Source organism: Scyliorhinus canicula, chromosome 9 (assembly GCF_902713615.1).
Source record: "Scyliorhinus canicula chromosome 9, sScyCan1.1, whole genome shotgun sequence".
In the NCBI taxonomy this organism is placed as follows: domain Eukaryota; kingdom Metazoa; phylum Chordata; class Chondrichthyes; order Carcharhiniformes; family Scyliorhinidae; genus Scyliorhinus; species Scyliorhinus canicula.
The window spans coordinates 160,196,317-160,222,327 of NC_052154.1; the positions used below are offsets into that span (position 1 = coordinate 160,196,317).

The 26,011-nt window shown below is 42.3% G+C and overlaps 1 protein-coding gene across 2 annotated transcripts in view; it reads left to right on the forward strand.

Annotated features, from left to right (window-relative positions):
• Positions 1-26,011, forward strand: part of pik3c2a (phosphatidylinositol-4-phosphate 3-kinase, catalytic subunit type 2 alpha) — a 133,411-nt gene that overhangs the window by 36,874 nt on the left and 70,526 nt on the right. For both annotated transcript variants that reach the window (XM_038808062.1, XM_038808063.1), the window contains exons 2-5: positions 9,058-10,276; positions 18,723-18,823; positions 20,548-20,705; positions 24,166-24,286. In XM_038808062.1, coding sequence (XP_038663990.1) covers positions 9,143-10,276; positions 18,723-18,823; positions 20,548-20,705; positions 24,166-24,286 — 1,514 coding nt within the window. In that variant the 5' untranslated portion in view covers positions 9,058-9,142. The remainder of the gene's footprint in view (positions 1-9,057; positions 10,277-18,722; positions 18,824-20,547; positions 20,706-24,165; positions 24,287-26,011) is intronic.

The window sequence follows — 26,011 nt, forward strand, 5'->3', positions numbered from 1 at the left end:
ATAATTTGAGGAAACACTGTCAGCACTCTACTGCTTGCTCCCAGGGTTGAACTTCTGTCTCCAATGGGTGCGTTAACAAGGTGTACTTATCAGATCTCTAGTTTTGCCATTCAATACTGGAGGTGGTTTGGACGTGATTTTACTTTTAAAATTTTTAACATCTGGTAGAATCATTCACATCATCAGTGTCACTTGAGCCTCTGGTGATCTTCTTTTCTTTGAATCAGAAGGTTGTGGGTTCAAGTGTTTATTCTTCAAACAATCCAGTGCAATACTGAGGGACTGCTGCTCTATCAGAGATGCCACTTTTCAGAAAAGATGTTTAAAGCAAGGCTTCATCTGCTGCAGGTAGTCGTTAAAGAATATATGGCACTATTTCAAAGAGCAGCAGAGGGAGTGGGAGGTAGCTTATCCCTGGTGTCCTGGTCAATATTTTTCCCTCAATCAAGATCACAAACAGGCGACAAAGTACTGTTTGCTCTGGTCATTTAAGGCATTATAAATGCAAGTCTTTATTTTCTGTTTGCTTAAACCCCTGATATTTCTCCAATTGAACTGACTGTGCAAAATCTGCCAGTATTCCGCAAAGCATACTGACTTGTGTTTGAACAACCTTTTCGATGTAAAACTGGATCACTTAACAGCAAGTTACTGCAGATGCTAGAATCTGAAATCAAAACAGAAAATACTGGACAATCTCAGCAGGCCTGACGGCATCTGTTGAGCGAGAGAACGGAGCTATATTATAATAATAATCTTTACTGTCACAAGTGGGCTTACATTAACACTGCAATGAAATTACAGTGAAAAGCCCCTAGTTGCCACATTCTGGCACCTGTTCGGGTACACAGGGAGAATCCAGAAAGTCCAAATAATCTAACAGCACGTTTGGAGCCCTGTGGGAGAAAACCGGAGCACCCGGAGGAAACCTACGCAGACACAGGGAGAACGTATGGACTCCACACAGACTGTGACCCAAGCCAGGAATCGAACCTGCGACCCTGGAGCTGTGAGGCAACAACACTACCCACTGTGTTACCATGCTGCCCACTTGCTGATAACGTTTGAGTCTGGATAAAATTCTGACTATACGAATCAATGTCCTCTATCCCCCACCTTCCATTTTTGTTGCTCTGTTATGTATTTAGTATGAAATAATTTGAAAATTACAATTCTGTGTAGGTAAGAATTGATTTTTGTCACAGCAAATATCAGAATTGGAGAATCTTCAATTTCTGAAAATGTGCCTGCTTAATGCATACCATGTCTTGGTTTGAGAATGTTTTAAATAAATGAATGTTACCTCTAACTTTTTTATTCTTTTAGATGTGGGTGTCATAATATCCACTCATGTATATAATGATATGCGGACAGGCTGTGATTGACACACAGGATGACCAATGAACACACAACAAAGAACAACCAATCACCAGACAGGACACCACCACTATAAAGCCCACAGGGCATTAAGACTCCCTCTCTCTGAGGACCCAGCTACTGAGACAGAGTGCACAAATTAGTGAGCACTATTACCATGCGGTAGCTAGGAAATCTGGTCAAGCCAGTGAGAGGTCATCAGTTGGATTAGTAGAGTGTCAACCCACAGCTGAACATGTACAGCAGTCCATAGTTAAATAAAACCGCGTTGGATCACCTCCTGTGTCAGACGTTTGTTTCTAGCTTCCCTGCATCCAGTTGCAGTCAACATCGAACCAACCTGCCTAACACATCAGTGGGTGAACTCACCAAGGGGCACATTTTATTATAAACCACCTATTTAATTAGGTCAATATGCTTACTACAGCTAAGAACTTTAATATTCCACACTGTTCATAATATATAACGGTGATAGTGATGGCAGCCATTTTTTTGCTTTGGCGTGGTTCAGTTTGCCTATAATTGCTCCGCTCTATAATGTCTCCATCAGTGCTTCTCTGCACGTGAGGGTTCAGCTATTGGGACTGACTTTTATATTTAATAAAAAAAAAAAAAAAAAATTTCTTGGGTTTTGTACATGGTAAAATTACAAATATATATACACACACAAAAACAAAGGAAGTAAAAACACGTAACAAGAAAAGGATTTCTACTTTTTTTTTACAAAACAAAATTGGGTGGGAGGGGCATCTGGGTGGTGCCCCTGATGCTATTTACACTTTTGGTTAGTTTATTTCTGTACGGTGTTGCATCAGTATCGGCCATGGGTCTCTCTTCCCGTTCTTTCTTTCTCCCTCACTTCCCTCTCATGTCTTGGCTACTTTTTTCTGGCTACTTTTATTTGTTGGCCATAAAGAGGTCCTGGAACAGTCGAGGAAGCCGTCTTCCGACCCAGAGATGGCAAATTTGATTTTCTCCATTTGGACAAATTCCGATAGGTCTGCTGCTTTAGGTGGTGCTGCTGACAGCCAGCTGAGCAGGATTCTATGGCAGGCAATCATGGAGGCAAAGGCAAGGGTGTCGGCCCTCCTCCCCATGAACAAGCTGGTCTGATATCCCAAAGACAGTCACTTGCATGGCTCCACTCTCATCCCCACCACTTTGGACATAGCCTCAAAGAACGCTGTCCAGTACGCGCCAAGTCTAGGGCAAGACCAGAATGTGTGTGCGTGGTTGGCCGGGCCTCCTTGGCACAGTTCACATCTGTCCTGTACCTCAGGAAGTACCCGGTCATTCGGGTCCTTGTTAAGTGAGCTCTAATGTACCACATTTTAGTTGCGGCAGGTTGAGCCTGTGCACGTGGAGATGAAGTTGGCCCTATGTAGTACTTCGCTCCAGAGTCCCTACTCTATTTCGAACCCCAGGTCTTCCTCCCACTTCCTCCTTGTCGCGACCAGTTCGATGTTGGCCCTCTATTATCAGTTATTCGTACATGTCGCTACAGTTCCCTCTGCCTAGAATGTCTGTGTCCAGTAGTTCTTCTAATAGTGTCTGTCGCAGGTATGTCCTTGTCTCCTTTCGTGGGACGTTTTTAAGCTGCAGGTACCTGAGTTCATTGCCCTTTGTTAGCTGCAATCCCTCAGTCTGTTCGTCCAGTATTGTAATCTGTGATCCCATATACAGATCCCTGACTGTCACAGTCTCCACAGTTTAAAGGTCACGTCATTGAGTACCGGTGTGGACCTGTGGTTATTACAGATGGGGCCTTGTCAGACATTTTGGTCAGGCCAAATTGCTGCCGTAGTTTGGGATCCGAGCATTCTTTCCATCCCCACCCCCATACAAATGCCATGATTAGTTACACACAGACACACAGACAGACAGACACGGACAGAGACACACACACACCTAGAGGGGAGGTCTCACCAATGCCCTATAATTTGTAAGAACATTTCCCCACTTCTGCAATCCATCCCCATTGCAATACAGACCAACATGCATGGGCGTAGCTGGTCGCTTTTTAATTCAATTTCCTGTTTAACTAACTAGCCGTGCCTAATTTCATCTTCAGTCAGTAAAAGCAATCTGTTTCTCTCAACTGTCATTGCTTCATTTGTGAACACCAACTATTTATGACTTGATCACCTCTCTTCTAATGAAAACTGGTGCAACTATCTGTGTGTCAACTCTGTTTTTGTTCAGTCGGGGAATGCTGAATGAAACGTGGAATGACCTAAACTTTTTTTTAAATTAAATCTTTTGGGTGGGTTAGAACTGCTTGGCTTGTTAAACTACATTAGGCTTAAAGTGGTCCTTGGGCCTCTACCCTTTAACTCGGGTGAAAGTGCTATCAGCTGTGCCAGGCTAACATTAGTGTGGTCAATATTTTCTGAAGCCTTATTTAAGTTAATGCAGGAGGTTGCAGCAAAATAGTGCTTTTAGGTCCACAACACCACCTCCGCATGTGTTAATCCTGTCTCCATTATCACACTGTTTTGTGCAAAACTTGAGAAATTATGTGCCAATTTGATTGTGTTGATCAGAATGACCAACTTCTGTCACCACTTCTAGAAATGTGTTTTATCGCTACAGGCTGTTTTATTTTCAACAGAATTAGATTTTTCTTAAATAACTAATGCCCCAGCCGGAATGCGAGTTAACGACAAGCATGCTGTTTTTAATACAACTTCAAAAATGCTAGGAATTAACTGCATTCTATCGGGAATGATTACAGACCTAGTGAGGCCAAAATTGCTGATGGGCCTTAGTCCATGCGTGATAAACACCATTGAGTCATTGACCCCCTAACTGTGTGTTGCTGGGTAAAAGTACTATGTGGATGGTTAATGTTGACAGTTTTGTTCCTGATTATGAAAGTTGACATTCAGAAACATCCGATTTGAAAGAAAATTTTTAACTTCATATAGTTCTTTCAGAACCATTTCATTGATTCCCTTTTTTAAAAAAAAAAACAAATGAACTTGAATTACAGTAACTATTATCGTCAAACACAACAGTTATTTCACATAGCAAAATCCAGCTGCTGCAATTGGATGATGGCTCAGTTATTTGATTTTTGATCAGGGGAAATGTTTGGGGATCTTGGCTTTAAATCAGTGCTTGACGAGGTGTAAATCCTGTGTCTAAGATACCGTTGAATGTATTTGTGCACACCCAATGTGTGCCAGGGTGTAATGCTCAGTCTCTGGACCAGAATCCACCAGCTGCTGAAGCATAACTGATGCATTCTTCATCCCAAAAGACACGTTAGTAAATGTGTACAGCTCGGCAGTGCAAAAAACGCAATATGACTTGAGCCAGGACTCCCATCCCATGTCTTTGGGTTCGATTAACTGATAGCAGTGGCCATTGGATTTGAGTTACCTGCCAAAAGACCATTTCCCAAGTCTCAAAACATTAGATATTTGGCCTCCATATGAGGAATAGGGTAGGCACAGCATCCATCAATTCCCTTGCATCCCTATAGTGTAGAAGGAGGCCATTCACCCCACTGCACGAATCCTCTGAACAAGCACCCTACCTAGGTCTATTACCCAGCCCTATCCCCGTAACCTCACCTAACCACATTTCTGGACTGTGGGAGGAAACTGGAGCACCTGGAGGCAAGCCATGTAGACACTGGGAGAATGTGCAAACTCCACACAATCACCCCAAGGCCGGAATCGGCCCAGGTCCGTGCCACCTTGCTACCCTCTGTTTTAGATTATTCTTCAAATTTGTGTAGAATAAATGTATTGTGTGTCTTCAGAGTTCCTGGATTTTGCTGTCTTTGGGTTTGATTAACTGATAGCAGTGGCCATTTGATTTGAGTTACCTATGTTTACCTTTGTATACAAATTACATCATGCCACCTGACCTGCCTGAGAGCAGTGACAATTTTCTGTGTGGTGTGTTTGACATAAATTAGTTGATTACCTTTTGTTTCCCTCAAATTAAAGCAGTAAAAGCCTTGGGGCAACCAAAATTCATAGACCTATTTCCAGCACTGATTTATGTATACTTTACCTGGTGCTAACAAAGTGATTTGGATACCTCAGCGATATAACCTACCTTATCCTGTTTCTCTACTACCATTTACAGACTGGCCCTGTAACCAGTAGTAGCTTTGTGATAGACCAGCCTTTTCTCCCTTCTGAAACTAAAGTAACTTTATCTGACCAACATTTGGGTAATCAGTCATTGAATCCCAATGTTGAACAAAATCCTGGTCACTTTATTTGGGCTCACTCCTTATTGTGACAGCAAAAATGCTTTGAGTATATGGCTTGGTTTATAGTTTTTGAAAAGGGTCTATTAAATATTATGCTAGTAAATCGTCAGCACGATTAGCGTTACCAATTTGCAACAATAGCAGGCTAATGTAGCTGCTTTCAGAAACTGGTCATATCTGAATCTTGAAACAAAACTTACAAGCAGGTCACCTGGCATGATCAGCCAAGGTTTAATGTTGAGTCTTCCTGATATATTTATTTGTCTTTAGTCTCTGATGGACTACCCAATTGAACAAGGGTGGCACAGTGGTTAGCACTGCTACCTCACAGCTCCAGGGTCCCAGGTTCAATTCCGGCCTCTGGTGACTGTCTCCGTGGGTTTCCTCAGGTGCTCTGATTTCTTCCCACAGTCCAACGATGTGCAGATTAGGTGGATTGGCCATGCTAAATTGCGCCTTAGTTTCCAAAAGGTCAGGTGGGGTTACTGGGTTACATAAATGGGGTGGAGACATGGGCTTAAGTAGGGTGCTCTTTCTAAGGGCTGGTGCAGACCTGAGGGTCCGAATGGCCTCCTGTGCTGTAAATTCTATAATTCTATGAATATTGCAACATTTTAATTAGAGTGAAGGGAGTTTTAAATTGAAAATGGTCTGTCAATCATGTTCATGCAAACAAAGACCATAGTTGCATTGCAAAGATTCAACCCTCCTGTGTGAAGGCACCTTATTCTCATCTGCCCTAAATTAGTGACTCCTGACCTCCAATTCTGGAATTTCCAGCAAGGAAAAACAGTCTCTCTCTATCTTCTCGTCAAGCCCTCAAGATTTTATTAGATTCAATGAGTTAATCCCTCTGTTCTAAACTCCAAATGATATACAACCATTCTATCAATCTCGTAGGATAAACCTGTTGTCCCAAGAATCAATCTAGAAAATTTCCTTTCAGCTTCTCCAAACTTCATACAGTACTCTAGGTGTCATCACACTAAAGCCCTGTATAATTGCAGCAACACTTGCTTACTTTGCAAAGAGCACATACTCTTAAAACATTTTACCCAGAAATCTGTGCCACAGGAACACCAGCAGTAGGAACGGGAGTTGACCACCTGACCCATCAAGTCTGCTCTGCCAGTCAGCTGATATTGGGTTTCAATTCCACTTCCCTGCCAGTCCCCACATCCCTTGGTGCCCTGAGGCCAAAAATCTGAATATCTAAATCTTAATGAGAAGCATCCACCCACAGCCCTTTGGGGCAGAGAATCCAAAAGATTCATAACCCTTAAGTGAAGTGATTTTCCTCTCATCTCAGTCCTAAATGATTAATCCCAAATCATGAGACTGTGACCCTGAATTTTGGATTCCCTGACTACACCCCTGCAGAATCTTGTCGATTTCAATAATATTCCTTCCTTCTTCTAAACATCAGAGAAATTAGACCCAATTTGCTCAGCCTCTCATCAGAGGACAAATCCCCTTTCCCAGGGACCAATTTGGTAAACCTTCACTGTACTTATCTTAAATGTGGAGATCAAAAGTATAACAGTACTCCAGATGTGGTCACTTCAAAACGCTGTACTACTACAACATTACTTGTTTATTCTTGTGCATCAGTCCTTTTACAATAAGGCCGATATGCTACTAGCCTTCCTGCGTGCTTGCTGTACCTGTTTTAATTTTTTTCCAGCACGGTAGCACAGTGGATAGCATAGTTGATTCACCATTGTCCCAGGTTTGATTCCTGGCTTAGGTCACAGTCTGCGGAGTCTGCACGTTTTCCCCGTGTGTGCGTGGGTTTCCTCCCACAGTCCAAAGATGTGCAGGTTAGGTGGATTGACCATGATAAATTGCCCTTGGTGTCCAAAAAGGTTTGGTGGGGCTACTGGGTTGCGGGAATGGCGTGCTTTCCGCAGCATCAATTTAGCTAGTACCATGCCCCTGCCCTTAAAATGTTGTCACCAGAATTGGATGGAATATTCTAGTTGAGTCAAAACTACTGTTTTGCAAAGATGGTTCATAGGTTCCTTGCTTTTTATACTCTGTGCCTCTATTTATAAAGCTCAAAATCCTGTTTTCCATTTTAGCAGCTTTCTCATCCTTTTCTGCCACCTTCAATGATTTGCAGACATGTACTCCCAGGTCTCTCTGGCCCTGGACTTTTTAGAATTGCAATCTTGCATTGCCTCACCTTGTTCTGCCCCAAAATGTATCACATGACACTTGTGTCAGATTAAATTTAATATGGGCATATCCATCCATTCCATTAGCCTATGTCCAAGTTTGTTGCTGCTCTGTACTTCAATCAAGTTGATCTCTGTCATAATTAAGACGCAATGTGGCGCAGTGGATAGCACTGGGACTGCAGTGCTGAGGTCCCGGGCTTGATCCCAGCCCTGGGTCACTGTCCATGTGGAGTTTGCATATTCTCCCCATGTCTGCGTGGGTTACACCCCATAACCCAAAGATGTGCAAGTTCGGTGGATTGGCAACTCTACATTGCCCCTTAATTGAAAGAAAAAAGAATTGGGTACTCTAAATTTATAAAAAGAAATAATTAAGACTCTATTTTTGAATAATAATGTGCAGGAAGTAGGAACTCTTAAGGGAAGGTTAGAAGCAAATTTACGTTTCCTCCTTTGGGGAAGGTTTGGGATTGAGAAGTTGCTGCAAACAAGTGTGTTAGTTGCTAATAAGATTGTTAAATCAGGTTGCCTGCCAGAACTAAACTCGTCCTTCATAATCTGACATGTTACAAGTTTTTGGAAAAAATCCTAACCATTTTTCACTTTTATTTTATTTTTTAATAATTGCCTGGAGATCGAGAGCGGCATGTGGCGCAGTGGTTACCACTGGGACTGCGACGCTGAGCACCCGGTTCGAATTCTGGCCCTCGGTCACTGTCCGTGTGGAGTTTGCACATTCTCCCCATGTCTGCGTGGCTTTCACCCCCCACAACCCAAAGATGTGCAGGTTAGGTGCAATGGCCACGCTAAAGTGTCCCTTAATTGGAAAAAAATTATTGGGCACTCTAAATTAAAAAAAACAAATTGCCTGGAAGTCATGAAACTAACCTGGTATTAAAGCGATTGTTAAAATGGTTAACTGTAATTGCAGTGTGGGCAGGCATATAGCTAAAATGCTGAGTGAGTGGGGCAGCATGGTGGCGCAGTGGGTTAGCACTGCGGCCTCATGGCGCCGAGGTTTCGGGTTCGGTCTCGGGTTCGATCTCGGCTCTGGGTCACTGTCCTTGTGGAGTTTGCACATTCTTCCCGTGTTTGCGTGGGTTTCACCCCCACAACCCAAAGATGTGCAGGCTAGGTGGATTGGCCACGCTAAATTGCCCCTTAATTGGAACAAATGAATTGGGTACTCTGAATTTTTATTTTAAAAAATGCTGAGTGAGTGGATAGAATTTCTAATTGGTTTCTTTATAATTCCTTCTTTTTTTTTAGGGCACTAGATTCTGATTCCTGGGGACTTCCCAGCTAAGAACATCCTGGACTTGCTCTGATAAATGGGAATCTACCAGTTCACGGCATGGCCCAGATATCCAGCAGAAATGGGTTCAAGCAGCCTGCAACAGTGGGCCACTCTGGGAAGCAAGCTGTTGGCAAAGAAGAAGCTCTGCAAATGGAGGCTGAAGCCTTGGCTAAGTTGCAGAAGGATAGAAGCCAAAGCCTAAAAGAAGATCGTGCAATGAAGTCTGCCAGCAGTGTATGCCAGAAATCTCCAAGTACCATCCAAGAGTATGATCTCATTCACTTCCCAGAGTCAGAAAGCTCAAAGAAACAAGCTGCTGATGCTCTGTCCGACCTAGATATAGAGAAACTGACTTCAGCTGAGCTGGAAAAATTGCTGTTGGACAAAAACTTTGGTCCTAAAAAAATAACCCGACCACGCACATTACCAAATACCCCTCTTGTCAGCCCATCGTTCTCCAGCCAGTTTTACAATCGGGCACTGTTCTCTGGGGGACAGTGGACAGGTGGATTACAGCGGCCTATAGTCCAAACAGCTAGTTACCATGCAACACCAACAACATACCCTAAACAGCCTGATCCATTTCAAAATGGCTTTGGCCCTGGACAGTCTTCATACCGGCCTTCAGAGCCTGTTTATGTTGGCCTTCGTGCACATCAGTACATGCCCTTCCCACTCCAGCCTGCTGCACCTGTACACCCTGCCAGCGTTCTACCTGCTTATTCAACAGTCACACCTGAGCTTGCAAAACTATATGATAAAATAGCCAGCACGTCAGAATACTTGAAAAATAGTAAGTCTCACAATGATTTGGAATCGGGCAGTACAATGGTTCCTAAGCTGCCGGTATGTGAAAACTCAAATGATGTTAGCAAATTTGACTGGTTGGACCTTGACCCACTCAACAAAGCAAGGATCGAAAACTTGGAGCTCTCTCAAAGTGCAGCTGAGATTGAGCAAAAACCAGACGCAGGTACTGTGGCTGGGGATCCTTGGGAACAAGTACTGCAAAAACAAAGTCCACCAGAAAGCAGCCAACCTGATGTGAAGAGTGAGGGGGTATCACTGAAGAAGCCAAGTGGGAAACCTAGCTCTGGAGTTTCAGTGACACGTAGTTTATCTCTTACTTTACGGTCCTCAAGTTCACAACTTTCTGACAGAATGCAAGGACTCAACACCAAAATTTCACAGGTATGTGATTGAAACTCTGAATGCACCTTGCGTCGTGCTTCACCACCACATCCTTCTATTAACACATGAGCAAATTTGATCTATGAGTCGTGTGTTGGAATGCATTTTTCAGGATTCTGCAAGATAAAATAGCATTCAAATGCGGAATTGTTTTAATGCATTTTTTTGCGTGACATGTTTGTATTTCAGTCACTTACTTTCTGTGGCAGTATGGGAAAGAAGGCCGGAGCAGACTGTTGTCATCAGCATCTGGCCCCACCATTTGGCACACAAAACTTTACATCTTCCTGGCAGTCATGAGCTGGCTTCCTCCAGTTCCATGGACTTGCATGTCAACTGGGGCATTTATATTAGAGGAAAGTTGGAGTATAACTGAGAGGCCCTGCATACCTTCACAGCAGGAAATGCCAGCTTGTAAGGTGATTTGGCTTGCAGCCAATAAAAGCGTATCCTGATCTAGGGAGATTTACATTAAAAGAATTGTTTCTGGCTTAAGCCTATAATTGTCGTGTTTCTGGTTTTACCATAATGTTACTCTGGGGGTGTGTGCGCAGGCTTCTGGTGGATTGAAAGGATATATTTTCATTATTTACGTGTGACCTCTTAAATTTTCTAATGTGATCCAACCAGAGATGAATTTGAGACATGGCTTCAGCATTTCCTGACTAATGATACACACATTGTAGTCGACGAGCATTCCTTTCAACAAATGTGAGTTCCTTGTTCAGCAAGGGCACATTTCCTGTTTTGTTAAAGTTGCTTGAGTTCACTTCAGACTGCTCAGGAAAACACCACGAGAAATGTGCTTTGAAAATTGTTCCAGGCAACTGAATTGTTTTTTAAAACTATTTTTCTTCCCCAGTTGACCCAAAGTATCTTATTTCCTGCCATTACCATTTTTACCATTCCAGAGCAGCAACCAGCTGTTTTATTTTTCCTTCTTCGGGTGACGCTGCAATAGAACCATCAAAACAATGTATGGTTCAATGAAGATCTCTGATTCCCTAATGAATTAACATTTTAAATATGTTGTGAATTGTCAGCAGTGTTGCTTGCAGAGCTGTGGCATGTGAGTTTTACGTTGTTTTTCTCCAGGCGTTTTCAAACTTTCTAAAGGTGCAAAATGGAACTTTCCTCACTTGTGCAATCGACTGTCGAAATCAGACACTACAAGATTAATAAAGTTAGAATGAGGCAGCTATAGGGTAAACATCCATTCCGGTCTACCTCCTGTCTCCAAAAGAAATTTCTCTCCCATCTGCGTTTATTGAATTTTGTCCATAATTTACATGATGTTGTACTCCAAACCAGCTCTGCTCTTTTCAAAACCATCTTGCATTTGGAACCAGAGGAACCTATTGGAATTTTCCACCTTCCATATTTTTTTCAATCTCTATTTTTCACGCTTTTTCTAAAAGCACATTTTGTAGTTTGTCTCCATACATCATGCCTTAATTACCATATGACCTAGCTTGAGTTGAGCCTCTTCTGATGAATTGATCTAATTAATTTGTCACCTTTTTAATATATTTTTTTAAATTTTAGAGTATCCGATTTTTTTTTTTCCCCAAAAGGGGCAATTTAGTGTAGCCAATCCACCTAACCTGCACATCTTTGGGTTGTGGGGGTGAGGCCCACGGAGACACGGTGGCAATGTGCAAACGCCACACGGACAATGGCCCAGGGCCTGGATCGAACCCGGGTCCTCGGTGCCGTGAGGCAGCAGTGCTAACCACAGTGCCACCGCGCTGCCCACCTTTTTATGTTTTGATGAGGAATGCCTCAACACAACATCCCATGCTGCAAAACTGGATCCAAACTAGGTAAATGTTGACTAATGTGGCACTGGACAAGTGGTTAACCTGAACGAGAAGCTGACAGATGAAGTTCCATTTTATTGTACATGAAATCAGTTGACAACTGAAACTTTCATCTGGGAACATCCGCGCTCTCAGCATTGTCCTCTTCTGACGTAAGCATCGTTTTTAGTCAAGACAACACAATTTGCGTGGGAGGAAAAGCTAGCCTTAGTTGCAAAGGCCAGAATACAGAACGATATCCAGCAACTTCACTGCTTTGGTACGCATTCTGAGAATGTGAAACATAAATACGACCTCATGTATTATGTTTTCTAAGGCTAATGTTCAGTACAACAGTCTATTCAACTGTGATTACTTGGAAGAACAACTGGCCTGGCATTGGATGGACAGGTGGATTGTTTCTTACGGGAATGTTGGGAAATGCCAATCCGTTCCCTTGTGTTCCATTTTACACACATAAAAGACCAGATATTGACCATTTGTCCATGTCTTCTGTTACGCAAAGCAGTGAGCAGGCACATCCTTGCCACTGCAAACATCTATAATTAGATAAACAGAAGAGTAATTGTTCTAGCTGTTACTTTGTACTCCAGCAGTGTTTGTTCAAGCCTGGGGACATAGTGTACTTCGGAAGAAACTCAAGGCAAGTGTGTGTTTATTTTGGGTAAGAATTAACTGCACGTGTCAGGAAGAGGCCATTTCTCGGGTATATTCATTGTATTGGAATATGACTTGCAGCGTGAAACAGGGCTGGTTTAGCACAGTGGGCTAAACAGCTGGTTTGTGATGCAGAACCAGGCCAGCAGCGCGGGTTCAATTTCCTTACCAGCTTACCGGAACAGGCGCCGGAATGTGGCAACTAGGGGCTTTTCACTGTGACTTCATACTTGTGACAATAGAAGGTTATTATTGCCTCCCAATTTTCCTGCCAAAGGCATTTTTTAGAGAGACTAAGGTATGATTGCCTCGTTCATATGGGGAGGAAAGGTGGCCAGAATTAATAAGTTGCTGCTACAGAGAGGCAGGCAGGCAGGGGCTTTGGGTCTTCTGAACCTGATGTATTATTACTGGGCGGCGAATATGGAGACGGTACGGAGCTGGGTCAGAGGGGTTGACTCCCAATGGGTCAGAATGGGGAGGAGAGTTTTGGTAGGGGGTCGGGATTGAAGGCGCCAGCGACAGCGCCGGCCCGGGGAGATAATCGGGGAGTCCGGTAGTAATCGCTGCGTTGAGAATTTGGAGGCAGTTTCGCACTTCGGGTTGGGGGCAGGGTCAAGGGAAATGCCGATTCGGGGGGTCAAGGGAAATGCCGATTTTGGGGAACCATAGATTTGAGCCAGGGAAATGGGATGAAAATTTTCAGAGATGGGAGGAGAAAGGAATTAGGACACTAAAAGATTTGTTTCTTGGTGTCGTTTTGTGGGATTGAAGGAGCTGGGAGCGAAGTATGGGCTGGAGCAGGGGGAAATATTTAGACACATGCAGGTTCAAGACTTTGCCAGAAAGGAGATACAGAGATTCCCAGTCGAGCCTGCTTCCATATTGCTGGAGGAGGTGCTGATGACCGGGGGACCGGAGAAAGGGGTAGTATCGGCAGTTTACGGGGCTATTTTGGAGGAGGGGAAGGCGCTGCTATAAGGGATCAAGGCAAAGTGGGAGGAAGAGATGGGAGAGGATATGGAGGAGGGGTTCTGGTGTGAGGTGCTCCGGAGGGTGAACGCCTCCACCTCGTGTGCGAGGTTAGGGCTGATACAGCTGGAGGTGGTGTATCGAGCGCACTTTACAAGGGCGAGGATGAGCCGGGTCTTTGAGGGGGTAGAAGCTGTATGTGGCGGGGGGCGCAAATCATGTTCATATGTTTTGGTCCTGTCCAAAGCTGGAGGATCACTGGAAGGAGGTGTTTAGGTTAATCCCTAAAAGTGGTGCACGTGAAGCTGGTCCCGGGCCCTCGGGAGGTAATATTCGGGGTGTGGACCAGACGGGGTTGGAAACTGGCATGGAGGCAGATGTTGATCGCCCAAAGGCGGATCCTGTTAGGGTGGAGACCAACCTCTCCACCCTGTGCCCTGGCGTGGCACGGGGACATGCTGGAATTATTGACGCTTGAAAAGGTCAAATTTGAAGCGAGGGGAAGGATGGAGGGATTCTACAATTCATTATGTACTTTCGAGAATTGGATCACATCGAACATGATGTTGGGTGCTGGGAGGTTGGGGTGAGGGGGACTGTGTGTTAATGGGGACTATGGGTGATTCCTGATTCCTCTTTGTCATTTGTTTATGTTAACATGCGGGCTAATGTTTGTGGTTTGGGAGTATGGGATTGTTGTTGATATGCGGATTGACATTACATTTGTTACTGATTATTGTTAATTGTTGGGTGTAAATTCGGGAGAAAATGTGAAAAAGGAGTTTTTTAAAAAAAGTTATGGGGATGGTTTAGCACAGTGGGCTAAACAGCTGGCTTGTAACAGAGAACAAGGCAGCAGCACGGGTTCAATTCCTGTACCAACCTCTCGGAACAGGTGCCGGAATGTGGTGACTAGGGGCTTTTCACAGTAACTGCATTAAAGACTTGTGACAATAAGTTTTAAAAAAATTTTTTTAAATTATTATTGTGATTTTTAAAAACATCATTACTGAGAATTGCTAGAACTTGTCCTTTTCCATAGCATTTGCCTGGGCTTCTGATCTGAACAAGACTTGCATTACTGACAATTCTGTTATATCCAAAAGCTTTTGTGCTGAACACAGGACATTTTGCAGTTTAAGTAGGAAATGAGGAAGCACAAATTATCAACTAAGGCTGGTTTCCTTTTGAGAGCAATTGAATTGTGCTGCAAGTATTTGGTGTGCTGACTGGAATGTATTGTCCAGGTATTGTCCAGGCAATCCCAGCTGTGTACATGACCTCTCCTAGGAAGCACTGGGATGTTTTAAACCCACCAATAAAACTGGACTTCCAGTTTTGGTGCAGAGCTGTTCCCTGTTACTCATTGTGTAAATGAACACGGCACTCCTTGAAGCCGATGTACAAATCGGGTGACCTTTACTGATAGTTGATAGTAGGGCGATCTAACAGGCAGTGGGAAATTACTGCTCTTGAACCCATCCATATTCCATGCAGAAGGAGGTTTATAGCATATGTAACTGAAGCCATTCGTGACTCGTAGCTTTTTGAAACTGGAAGCCAGTCAGGAGTGGACCAGTGTGAAGACTGGGAGCACTTGTCACCAGAGGCCAGATATAAAGGAAGAAGAGGGGCAGCACTGTGGTGCATTTGGTTAGCCCTGTTGCCTCACGGCGCCGAGGTCCCAGGTTCGATCCTGGCTCTGGGTCACTGTCCGTGTGGAGTTTGCACATTCTCCCCGTGTTTGCGTGGGTTTCGCCCCCACAACCCAGAGATGTGCAGGCTAGGTGGATTGGCCACACTAAATTTCCCCTTAATTTAAAAGAAAAAGGAAGAAGAGATTGGAGGCCAAATATAAAGGAGCAGGTGCCGAATCAAGCATGGGAGAAATCCAGTAAGTGATGGAAGAGTGACTTTGTACCTGCAGAAAATATGGAGAAACTGAAAACATTCCATGGTTAGTATACTGCTAAGCTTTTAATCTAACTTTAAATTACAATCTTGAGGGTTTAAGATATTGAGTTAAGTAAAAACATTTCGGTCAATCTCCTTCTACACGGGAGAAATACCTCATTAGTACTTGACCTCTCCTAGAAAGCGCTGGGATGTTTTAAACCCACCATTAAAACTGCACTTCCAGTTTTGGTGCAGAGTTGTTCCCTGTTGCTCATTGTGTTAATGAACACGATGCTCCTTGAAGCTCGTGTATAAATCATGTAGCTGATGAATTTATTTAAGAGTAGTTTAGTACTGAGATTATGACAAGGTAACTCAGACCTGTGGAGTCTGAGCCATAGACTGAACCATAGAATCCCTACAGTTCAGAAGGAGGCCATCCGACCCAACGTGTCTGCACTAACCCTCCAAAAGTGCACCCTAACAAGGTCCACTACCCCCCCCCCCCCCCCCCCAATAACACAAGCTAACCTTTTGGACAAAAGGGGCAATTTAGCATGGCCAATCCACCTGACCGGCACAGCTTTGGACCATGGGAAGAAACTTAGTGCAAACTTCACACATGATGTGGAGATGCTGACCTTTAATTGGAGTGGGTATAATGAGTCTTACAACACCAGGTTAAAGTCCAACAGGTTTGTTTGGAATCACTAGCTTTCGGAGCGTAGCTCCTTCATCAGGTGAATGAAGAGGTGGATTACACAAACACACATAAAGGCAAAGCCAATGATGCATGATACTTTGAACGTGAGTCTTTGCAGGTAATTAAGTCTTTACAGGTCCAGGCGGTGCGACTGGAGAGAGGGATAATCACAGGTTAAAGAGGTGTGAATTGTCTCAAGCCAGGACAATTGGTAGGATTTTGCGAGCCCAGGCCAGATTGGGGGCAGTGTGTGTTTGCAAAATCAATAGTGATAGTGGAACAGACTAGCATTTCTGCAGCCATAGACATAATCCAGAATGGTATGTTGCTTCCCTGGTGCCAAATTCAAAATGCCAGCCACTTGAGGTGATTGATGAAAGAAGCACCGGTGAAATGAGGAACAGCTTTAATGCAGCCAATGATTAGGATCTGGGATACGTGGCCTAAGAGTCAGGTGGAAGCAGATTCCAGCATGGCTTTCAAAAGCTAATTGAATCATTATCTGAAGAGGATATTTCCAGGGTTACTGGGAAAGGTGGGGTATTGCCATGAAGTCAACTGATCTTTGCAGGGATCTGGCTCAGACACAACAGGACAAGTGGCCACCATCTGTTCTGTAACCTTTTTACGATTCTGTGTGGTTATGGTTGGAAAATATTATTTTGCCAACACTGAACATAGTTGCAGTTTCAAACCTGTTACTTATAATTTCCATTGGAAATGTTGAGTGCTTTCTATCATAATAGTTTTGTCATTTTTATTGAAGTCTTGCTACCTCCTGGTGTTCAGTGATCAGTGGTGCTATAACAATGGAGAAGTGAAAGGTATGGTTGATATGCTAGGTTGAGTTAACATATTTCACCAACAACAACGACTTGTATTATGTAGTGCATTTAATGTAATTAAGCATTCCCGGGTGCTTAATGGCAAGGCCACCAATGATGAGCAATTAAAATTGGGGGTGCCCAACAGGCTAGAAATTGAGCAGTGAAGAATTCGTAGAGGGTCGTGGGCGTGGAGGAGATTAGATATAGGAAAGGGTGAGGCCTTCAAAAGGAGGGTGAGAATATTGAAATCAAGACACTGCTTGCTTGCCTGGGAACCAAATCAAGACATTGCTTGCTTGCCTGGGAACCAATGTAGGTGGGCTCATTGGGTGGCAGAAGAACAGGGTTTTATTCAAGTTAATCATGAGCAACTGAGGTCTGAATGAACTCCAGTTCATGAAAGATAAAAGCTTTTAGGGTCAAGGACGTTGTCTGGAAATGTGTCTAGCATAATGGAAGTAGTATACAGTGAAATTGTTTTGAAGCAGGAAAGCCTGTGAGATGCACTGTAAACACTTCAGTACTTGGCTAACAATCCATGGCCTTGTACATTACTTGTGTGCAACAAAATTTATATTTTTTTCAGTTTTTCCAGACCAAACTAAATGAGGGTTCTGCTATAATACTTCCAAGGTTTTGGAATGTAATGAAAAAGTTAACTGCTGTACCTAGTTTATTAAAAGAATATAACTTTGTTTTCCCCATGTGAAAAATCAAAATGCTTTTTAGTTTGATTCCGGACTATGTAATGTATGATGTCATTTTCCACTTTGAAATATGCTATGACTGTACACTTGAAGAATGTTCTGCAAATTGAGTGATAATTAGATCACCTCGTTTTGCTTGCTGTCAAAACACTGCGTTATTATAGTGGGCTTCACAATTGCGGTCTGAATTGTATCCTTTACAATGTTTCCTTTGTTTAAAAAAAAATCAGTGTGATAAAGCGTAAGAAATTAATCGAGAGGTATATAATTTGGATACATTGTTGCAAATGTTTAAAATCATAGAATTTACAGTGCAGAAGGAGACCGTTCAGCCCATCCGAGTCTGCACCGACCCACTGAAAGAGCGCCTTATTTAAACCCATGCTTCCACCCTTAACCCCACTATCCAAGTTGTAACTTTTACTGCAAACTGAAAAAACTTCCCACGGATCAAAGAACTTCAACGTTTTTGGCATAGCTTGTGTATAAATATTAATTGCCTTTTACATGTATACTTCATTTGAACATCTATATTTATCTGTTTTTATGTGTGGAACATCTTGCTGTGTGCAGAACATCAGGCTGTGTACAATGCTTAAATGTGTTTATTGCATTCCAGAGATGATTATTTGGCTTTATTATAGGGTGAAAATGGGATATGCCACAGTAATATTCCACTGCAATACCTTTTCAGTCTATGAGCTGCAATTTTTAAATAGCAAATTGTCCTACTTGACCTATGCTGAGAATCTTAATATCAGGAAACTCAACCAGTTGATTGTGTTTGTTCCTGCCACGAACTGTGGTTAATGTGTTTGTGTTGGATTGCCAATTTTTATTTGGAACAATGTGGTTTCATTGTAGGACGAAAATGGGACCAGTAATGATCTTGCAGGAGAGAATATTCTGGAACAAATCGATTCACAAAATGGGGAGGTGGCAGCCTTCTGGCAAGAACTTGTTAAGTAAGAACAGCCAACTGTTCTTTTGATGTCTTGTTGATTTTGATAAACATAAAATATTTATTATATTCTTGTATATTGTTAGATATTTTATGTGTGCATGAGTATGAATTGCCTGGAAAAATGGACTGAGGTGCAGTCCAGGTTTGTGAAGAGGTTTTTCTTCCAGTTTACTCCACCTATTTAAAGTTCTGAGAAATGTGAGAATGATGTACAGGAGCGTGGCATTAATCAACTGTGGTGGACTGAGCAAGATTAGTTGACCTTTTTGATCGCTTTGTGCTGAAATCTGCAATATTACCAGGTAAGGATAGTTGAAATGGCTCTTTTCTGCAGCATCACCTGCAATGCATCATAAATGTAGGACCAGATTTAAGAGTCCGGGTTAGGGCACGTTTTTGGGGTGTTTCTCGGTGCCGAGGCTGCACTTGCATAATTTCCTGCACAGTGCAGGGAGAGTATTCACGATTCGGGTGGCATTTCTTTGAAGGCTGCCTCTATCGCCGGCCTCCCCTCAGCCGCACCCATCTTATCTCCTTATGGGGCCTCAAACCCCCCTCTCTTTTAAGGGCAAGGCATCCCTGGCATGGGCGACCAAGCACCTTGACAATGCCCTGACCAGCATGGTAGTGTCACCTGGGCACCCTGCCAGGCTGCCTAGGTGACAGTGGATGTTTGAGGGCACCCACCCTGTCCTGAGCCCGACCACCCAGGGGTCTCTAATGGTGACATCTCTCGGGCTAGGCCGTTAGTTCACGATCCCCAGGAGAATCCAGCACAGACATCACTTAAAAGATGTCCCAAAAGACATGCTTAACATAGAACATAGAACTTTACAGCGCAGTACAGGCCCTTCGGCCCTCGATGTTGCGTCGTCCTGTGAAACCCTTCTAAAGTCCCCTACACTATTCCGTTGTCGTCCATATGCCTATCCAATGACCATTTGAACGCGTTTAGTGTTGGCGAGTCCACTACTGTTGCAGGCAGGGCATTCCACGCCCTTGCTACTCTCTGAGTAAAGAACCTACCTCTGACATCTGTCCTATATCTATCTCCCCTCAATTTAAAGCTATGTCTCCTTGTGCTGGACATCACCATCCGAGGAAAAAGGCTCTCACTGTCCACCCTATCTAATCCTCTGATCATCTTGTATGCCTCAATTAAGTCACCTCTTGACCTTCTTCTCTCTAATGAAAACAGCCTCAAGTCCTTCAGCCTTTCCTCATATGATCTTCCCTCCATACCAGGCAACATGCTTGTAAATCTCCTCTGTACCCTTTCCAATTGCACATTGAGTACCTGAACAGGTGCCGGAATGTGGTGCCTAGGCACTTTCCACAGTAACTTCATTGCAGTGTTAATGTAAGCCTACTTGTGACAATAGAGATTATTATTAAATATGTTCAATCTTGTGCAGCGATTTGAGTAATGCAAGTCTCGCAAGATTCAAAGGCCTCATCGCGTCAGCCAGTTGGGCATTAAATCATTCTTGTAATTGTGATCTTAGTGGAGATGGAGATAAAAATCAGATGGGCATGCTTGTTATTAACAATTGAGCCATTGTTATATTCCTATATGCAAGCTGAGCAGACATGAAGTGTCTGGTTAAATGTTAATGTTTCAGTTAAACTTGGCTAAGAATGGCTGTAAAATACTGGACTTTCCAAGTTAATGTCAGGAGTTTAAAGCTAAATCTTTAAACTTGCATGATTTTTTTGAACTTTTAGGTTACGATCCACATTCCCATACAGTGACCACTCCACAAATCCAGGCTATGTTTTGAGTCCTGTTATGCTTCACCGTGATATGAATGGAGAAAATGCCAGTGTGAAGGTTTCCATTGAAATTGAGGAGTTTCAGGAGCCAGTCACATTCACCTGTGATGGTGAGATTTGCAATTGTCATTTTACTCATTTAGTGTTACGTGACAAAATGTGTATGATTGCATGGCATTTGAGGAATCTTATGCATACGTGCTCCATGACTTAGTCATGATGTTTCTTTGAAATTTCATTTTGTCATGTTGCTTGGGTGAGACAAAAGGCTTTTTGGGTATGAATGTAAATACTGCATACTGGAACACTTTGGCCAAATATTCTGTTTGCATGATCAAACAATTCACCTTGCACTAATGGCTCAAGTCAAAGACGTGCAACAAATCAAAGTCTTGTGCATGTGTACATAATTCACGCAACACTACCTTCAGACGTACAGCAAGTGTGCAATTGGAGCTAGATGGAAGTGTGCAATTAGTGAGATGGGGACCAGGAGCATAAATAAATCAGCAATATATGATCCTTCAACCTCTGCCAAAATTATCTCGGTTGAATTTTATTAAATGGGCGTCCTTTCATTCTGAAACTTTTAAGCAGGATTAATGACGTCTTAAACAGTTGCAAAAGAGAGCAGTGAACCTCGGAACATTCGTGCATTCCTATCATATTTGTCCAACTGTCAACAGATGTTGGCCATACTGAGTTAGGAATGGAGAATTTATTAGTTATAAGTTGCTGCACAGTGACATAAACTTTTATTAACTACAGTCTTAATTTATTGGCAAGAAATTACTTTTTCTTTGGATAAAAAATCATAACATTGTCTCTATAATCATAAGCTTATTAGTTCGATAGCTATAGAATCTTGTGTATTGCCTTAAAATCTACCCACACCACCTTGCGGTCTGATGCAGTAACTTTAACTTTCCTGTTGTGTGCCTCATTGTATAACTGTAATATCGAGCAATGTGTTTCTATAGGGAAAACCTACTGGAATTACCATAAGTATTCCCCTTGAACCTAGGTTAGATTGTTATAGGTGATCTTTAGAAGACACTTTCAAAAAGTATTTTCAGGCAAATTTGTTGCTTCTTGGGATTTGAAACCTTGTGCATCATGAATTATTTATCTGAGTGATCTAGTTGAAATATGAAAGCATAATGTACAGCAGTTTTGTTTTCTAAAAACAAACCTAACTGTTGCCCTCAAACTAGTTATGTGGCTGGATTCTCCACCCCGCCATGCCATATTTCTGCCCCGACCCGCCAGCGGGATTCTGTTACGCCATCCAGTCAATGGGGTTTGCCATTGTGGGGCAGCCGCACGCCGTCAGGGAAACCCCGCAGACGCGGCAAAACAGAGATTCCCGCTCATGATTTTGCAAAAATGTACCTGCCAAACAGCTATTTACTTGCGTTCATACAAAAAAAATGAGTTGGCAGGTCACCTAACGTGTTTGGAGTCGAGGCTATATGGCCTGCCAATTTAAACATCACTTATGTCGCTAGACGACTATTGGAAAGTGACACCAAAGTTTGGCCAAAAACATGCAGGCCTGAGTCACTTGCCACATCCACAATAGGATAGATTATTTTAAGACCGAACGTCTAGATTTTTCAAGATATTTATGGCATAGGATATGTGAGTTGGTCACATGAGTCTCCATATGAAAAAAGAAAAAAATAACTTTTTGAGACCTTGTACACTTCACAGTCTATTTTAATGTTTTTGGCAGTGTAGTCACTTTGAAAATGCAGCCAGTTCCTTATCCGTATTACTGTAGCAGCTTAGTGTATGATGGGCAGAACCCAATGTATTGATTCTTTAGACTGTAATAGTGGGCTTTTCCATCTTGGCTTCTATATATTTCAGTGCAGTTGATACCTGTTTTTAATATTTTGTTTCTTGATCCATTTTATATCTCAGACTTCGTTCTATTTCCTATCACAATCCAAATAGCACATTTGCTTCCTGTACTAGTGTTTCCGTTCTTCTTCCAAGAACTCCAGCATTGGCCTCCCCTTTCTTTAATTTTCAAACCATCCCTTGGTATTCACAGGTGTTGAATTAAATTGCCCCTTAAGTGTCCAAAGGTTGGGTGGGGATACAGGGCTGGATTGGGCCTAGGTAGGGTACTCTTTCGAAGGGTCAGTGCAGACTCGATGGGACGATTGGCCTCCTTCTGCACTTTAGGGATGGGATTCTATGATTCTATATTGATGTAGGCTACACCAGTCAAATATGATTTGTCACCCTTGAAAGGAAAAGAACCAGTAATTATTGTTTCCTTGAAAAATATTGTGACTTCAACTTAAAAACGCCAGAGATGAGGCCTCCGTTTTAACACCACAAACAGTGGCAGGGGAGGCCGCTCGGCCCGTCCAACCTGCGCCGCCATTCGCAGCCGCTCAGACATTATGAAGTAGGGTTGAAAGGGGGAAGAACAGAACTTGCATCATAATTCAAGGTCTGCATCCAATGACTTCCTCCATTTTATACAATTTTGTACTGTCATTAGCAAGAGCACAAGCGCACTCTGTGCGACAATGGAATTTGCACAGTTCAGCAAAACCATTTCTGGAAGCCAAACATACTTGTTTATTGATGTTTATTGACAGGTTGGACGGGCCGAGCGGCCTCCCCTGCCACTGTTTGTGGTGTTAAAACGGAGGCCTCATCTCTGGTGTTTTTAAGTTGAAGTCACAATATTTTTCAAGGAAACAATAATGCTGGGAAGAAGGGCTTTCCAGACCTGCCTGTTGTAGTAGAAGATGAATTGGATGAACAGTTTGTTCGAGGACGTGGTCCTGGAGGTCAAGCAACCAATAAAACCAGTAACTGTGTGGTGTTAGCTCACTGAGCTAAATCGCTGGCTTTTAAAGCAGACCAAGCAGGCCAGCAGCACGGTTCGATTCCCGTACCAGCCTCCCCGGACAGGCGCCGGAATGTGGCGACTAGGGGCTTTTCACAGTAACTTCATTGAAGCCTACTCGTGACAATAAGTGATTTTCATTTCATTGAAGCATGTTCCATTTGGGATTGTAGTGAAGTGCCATCAAACCAGATCAGCAGACCAGAACAGGAAAATAGCAGGAACAATTTTGCAAGAAAAACTTGATGTCCATTACAAAGGTGTAAACAGTGAAATTATGAAGCAAAAACAAGAAGAGCAATGGAAAAAAAACAAGAGAAGAAAAGAAAAACAAAAGATAATTTAGAAAGAAAAAGACAATGCAAAGACCTATTCGAAGAATCTTCGATGTTACTGAAGTGAAAAAGTAACTTGGTGATTTGTAGAATGTTTCTTCAGTCTGACCAGCACCAAGTACATTTGGAATAATTATGGGAAAACTAACAATGTGTTGATTTGAAAGGTAATAAATTTATATCAAAAATGCAAAAAAAAAACCTGCCGGAGATGACACTGAACTGGGAGGGATGAAACCTGAATTGATTTTGAGTTACTTATTTCGTCCAGCATAAAATTACTGATGTGAATTATGTGCAAGTGATTTTAATGTCCCTTTATTGTTTTATACTAATCTTGAAACTCTTGCTTTTTTTAAACAGTGAGCTCCCACGTGGAGCTTATTATAATGCAGGCTCTGTGCTGGGCTCATGATGACCTAAATAAGGTTGACATTGGCAGCTACGTACTGAAAGTCTGTGGACAGGAGGAAGTCTTGCAAAAGTAAGAGGCTCAGAAACACTTAATCATGTTTCTCTCTCCATATTATCATTTGATGTGTGAATTTTCACTTTGGCAATGGGTATTTACAGGAGAAAGAATTTTAATAGTAAAACACATTTACCTGTGTTGCTTTTTTTTTTACTTGTTTAATTTTTTTGTTTGTATGAATTATTTTTGAATGTGCAACATTTTGGCTCTATATGCTTTATACAATCCCAGCTGATGTTTAATACTGGCCAAGGAGGTCACGGAGTGAAACGTGGCTGGACAAGGAGGTCCCAGAGTGAAACGTGGCTTGATGGATCCGAAGTTTTGTTGTAGAAACCACAGAAGAAAGTTGCTGAACAATTTCACAGGGGTCTGCTGCTGATCCTTTTAACACAATATATTTATTAAATCAGAAAAAAAATGAATGATATTAAACCAGACAAAAAGGCTGATAAGATTTCCATACAAACACTGGAAGCCGCTTCAAATTTGCACTTCCTTTACGCCAGTAATATTTTTACATACACATAAATCAGTGGAGAGTTACCACCAGCTTGATACAAAGGCTTCTCCTATTGAGACTGGTACAGTGGCATATGGTTTTGTTCTCGTGAATTCCTGTACCTCTCCTCAAAATACTGAAACTGGACTCCAAGCTCACTGTTCAACCTCCAAGGAAACAAATGAATTCCCTAAACTCAGTCTTCCACTAGCACCTCTGCTAAAATGATCACGTTACTGATTTAAAAAAAACTATTCTGTGAACTACTGTCCCAATAGCCTTGTAGGCTTTACAGCAGAGAACTGACACTAATCTCTCCTTTTTTTTCTTTGTCTGGACATTCTGACCACTGTTGCTAAGCAATGTAATGTTTTTCTCCCCATAATCCCTAAACTTTTAGCTCGTGCCTTAACTTTAAAGGTTGTAAAACTTCATTAAATCTATGTATACGCAAACAAACTCAAAAGAACTACCCTTTAGTCAGGCGTCTATCCAGACTCGGGCATCAAAGCTCACAAACAACCTAAATTGAACTGATGCCATTTTGCCTTTCTTAACACTCGTATGTTCCATTCAAAAATTATACATTGCTCATGAGAAACTCTAGATAATCAGTTGTGACCTCTGTTATAGACTTTAATTTCACCTTCTAGACTTTCATTTCACCTTGTGTGTATGTATTTCGAACAGATTAAACTTTCAAGTTCAAATTGAATCAAATTTCTTTGCTTGTTTAAAAATGATTGTTTCTGATACTATATTGCAGTTGGAACTTTTTCAACGCCGTCCTAATATTTTCAATATGCAGACTAATTTTTCATTTTTTTAAAGCCTTTGTGGGAACGGCCCATCTGATTGAGCTATCATTTTTCAATATCTGATATGGGTGTGTTAATGAATTTCAGCAACTGACCTCAGCTTTTGACCTATTCCCTTTTTTAACTTGCGGAGGTAGCAGGGGACTGGGTGGTTAGAAGTGGGATTGAGTGCTGTAATATGTTGTGCGAGCCTTAGAAACTAAGTAATATCATTTGCCGTGATTAGGAGCCATGGTCCAAATATGCCAATGAAAGTAATTAACTTGTGCATAAATTTTAACGCCAATACTTTCATGAAGGAGAAGCCTTTTTTTATAAATGTTTTTTATTGGGTTTTTGAACAAAGTATATTTACCGTTATGTACACAGGATAAGAAACGTGTATCTATGTGAACACATATATAGAAGAGAAGGGCA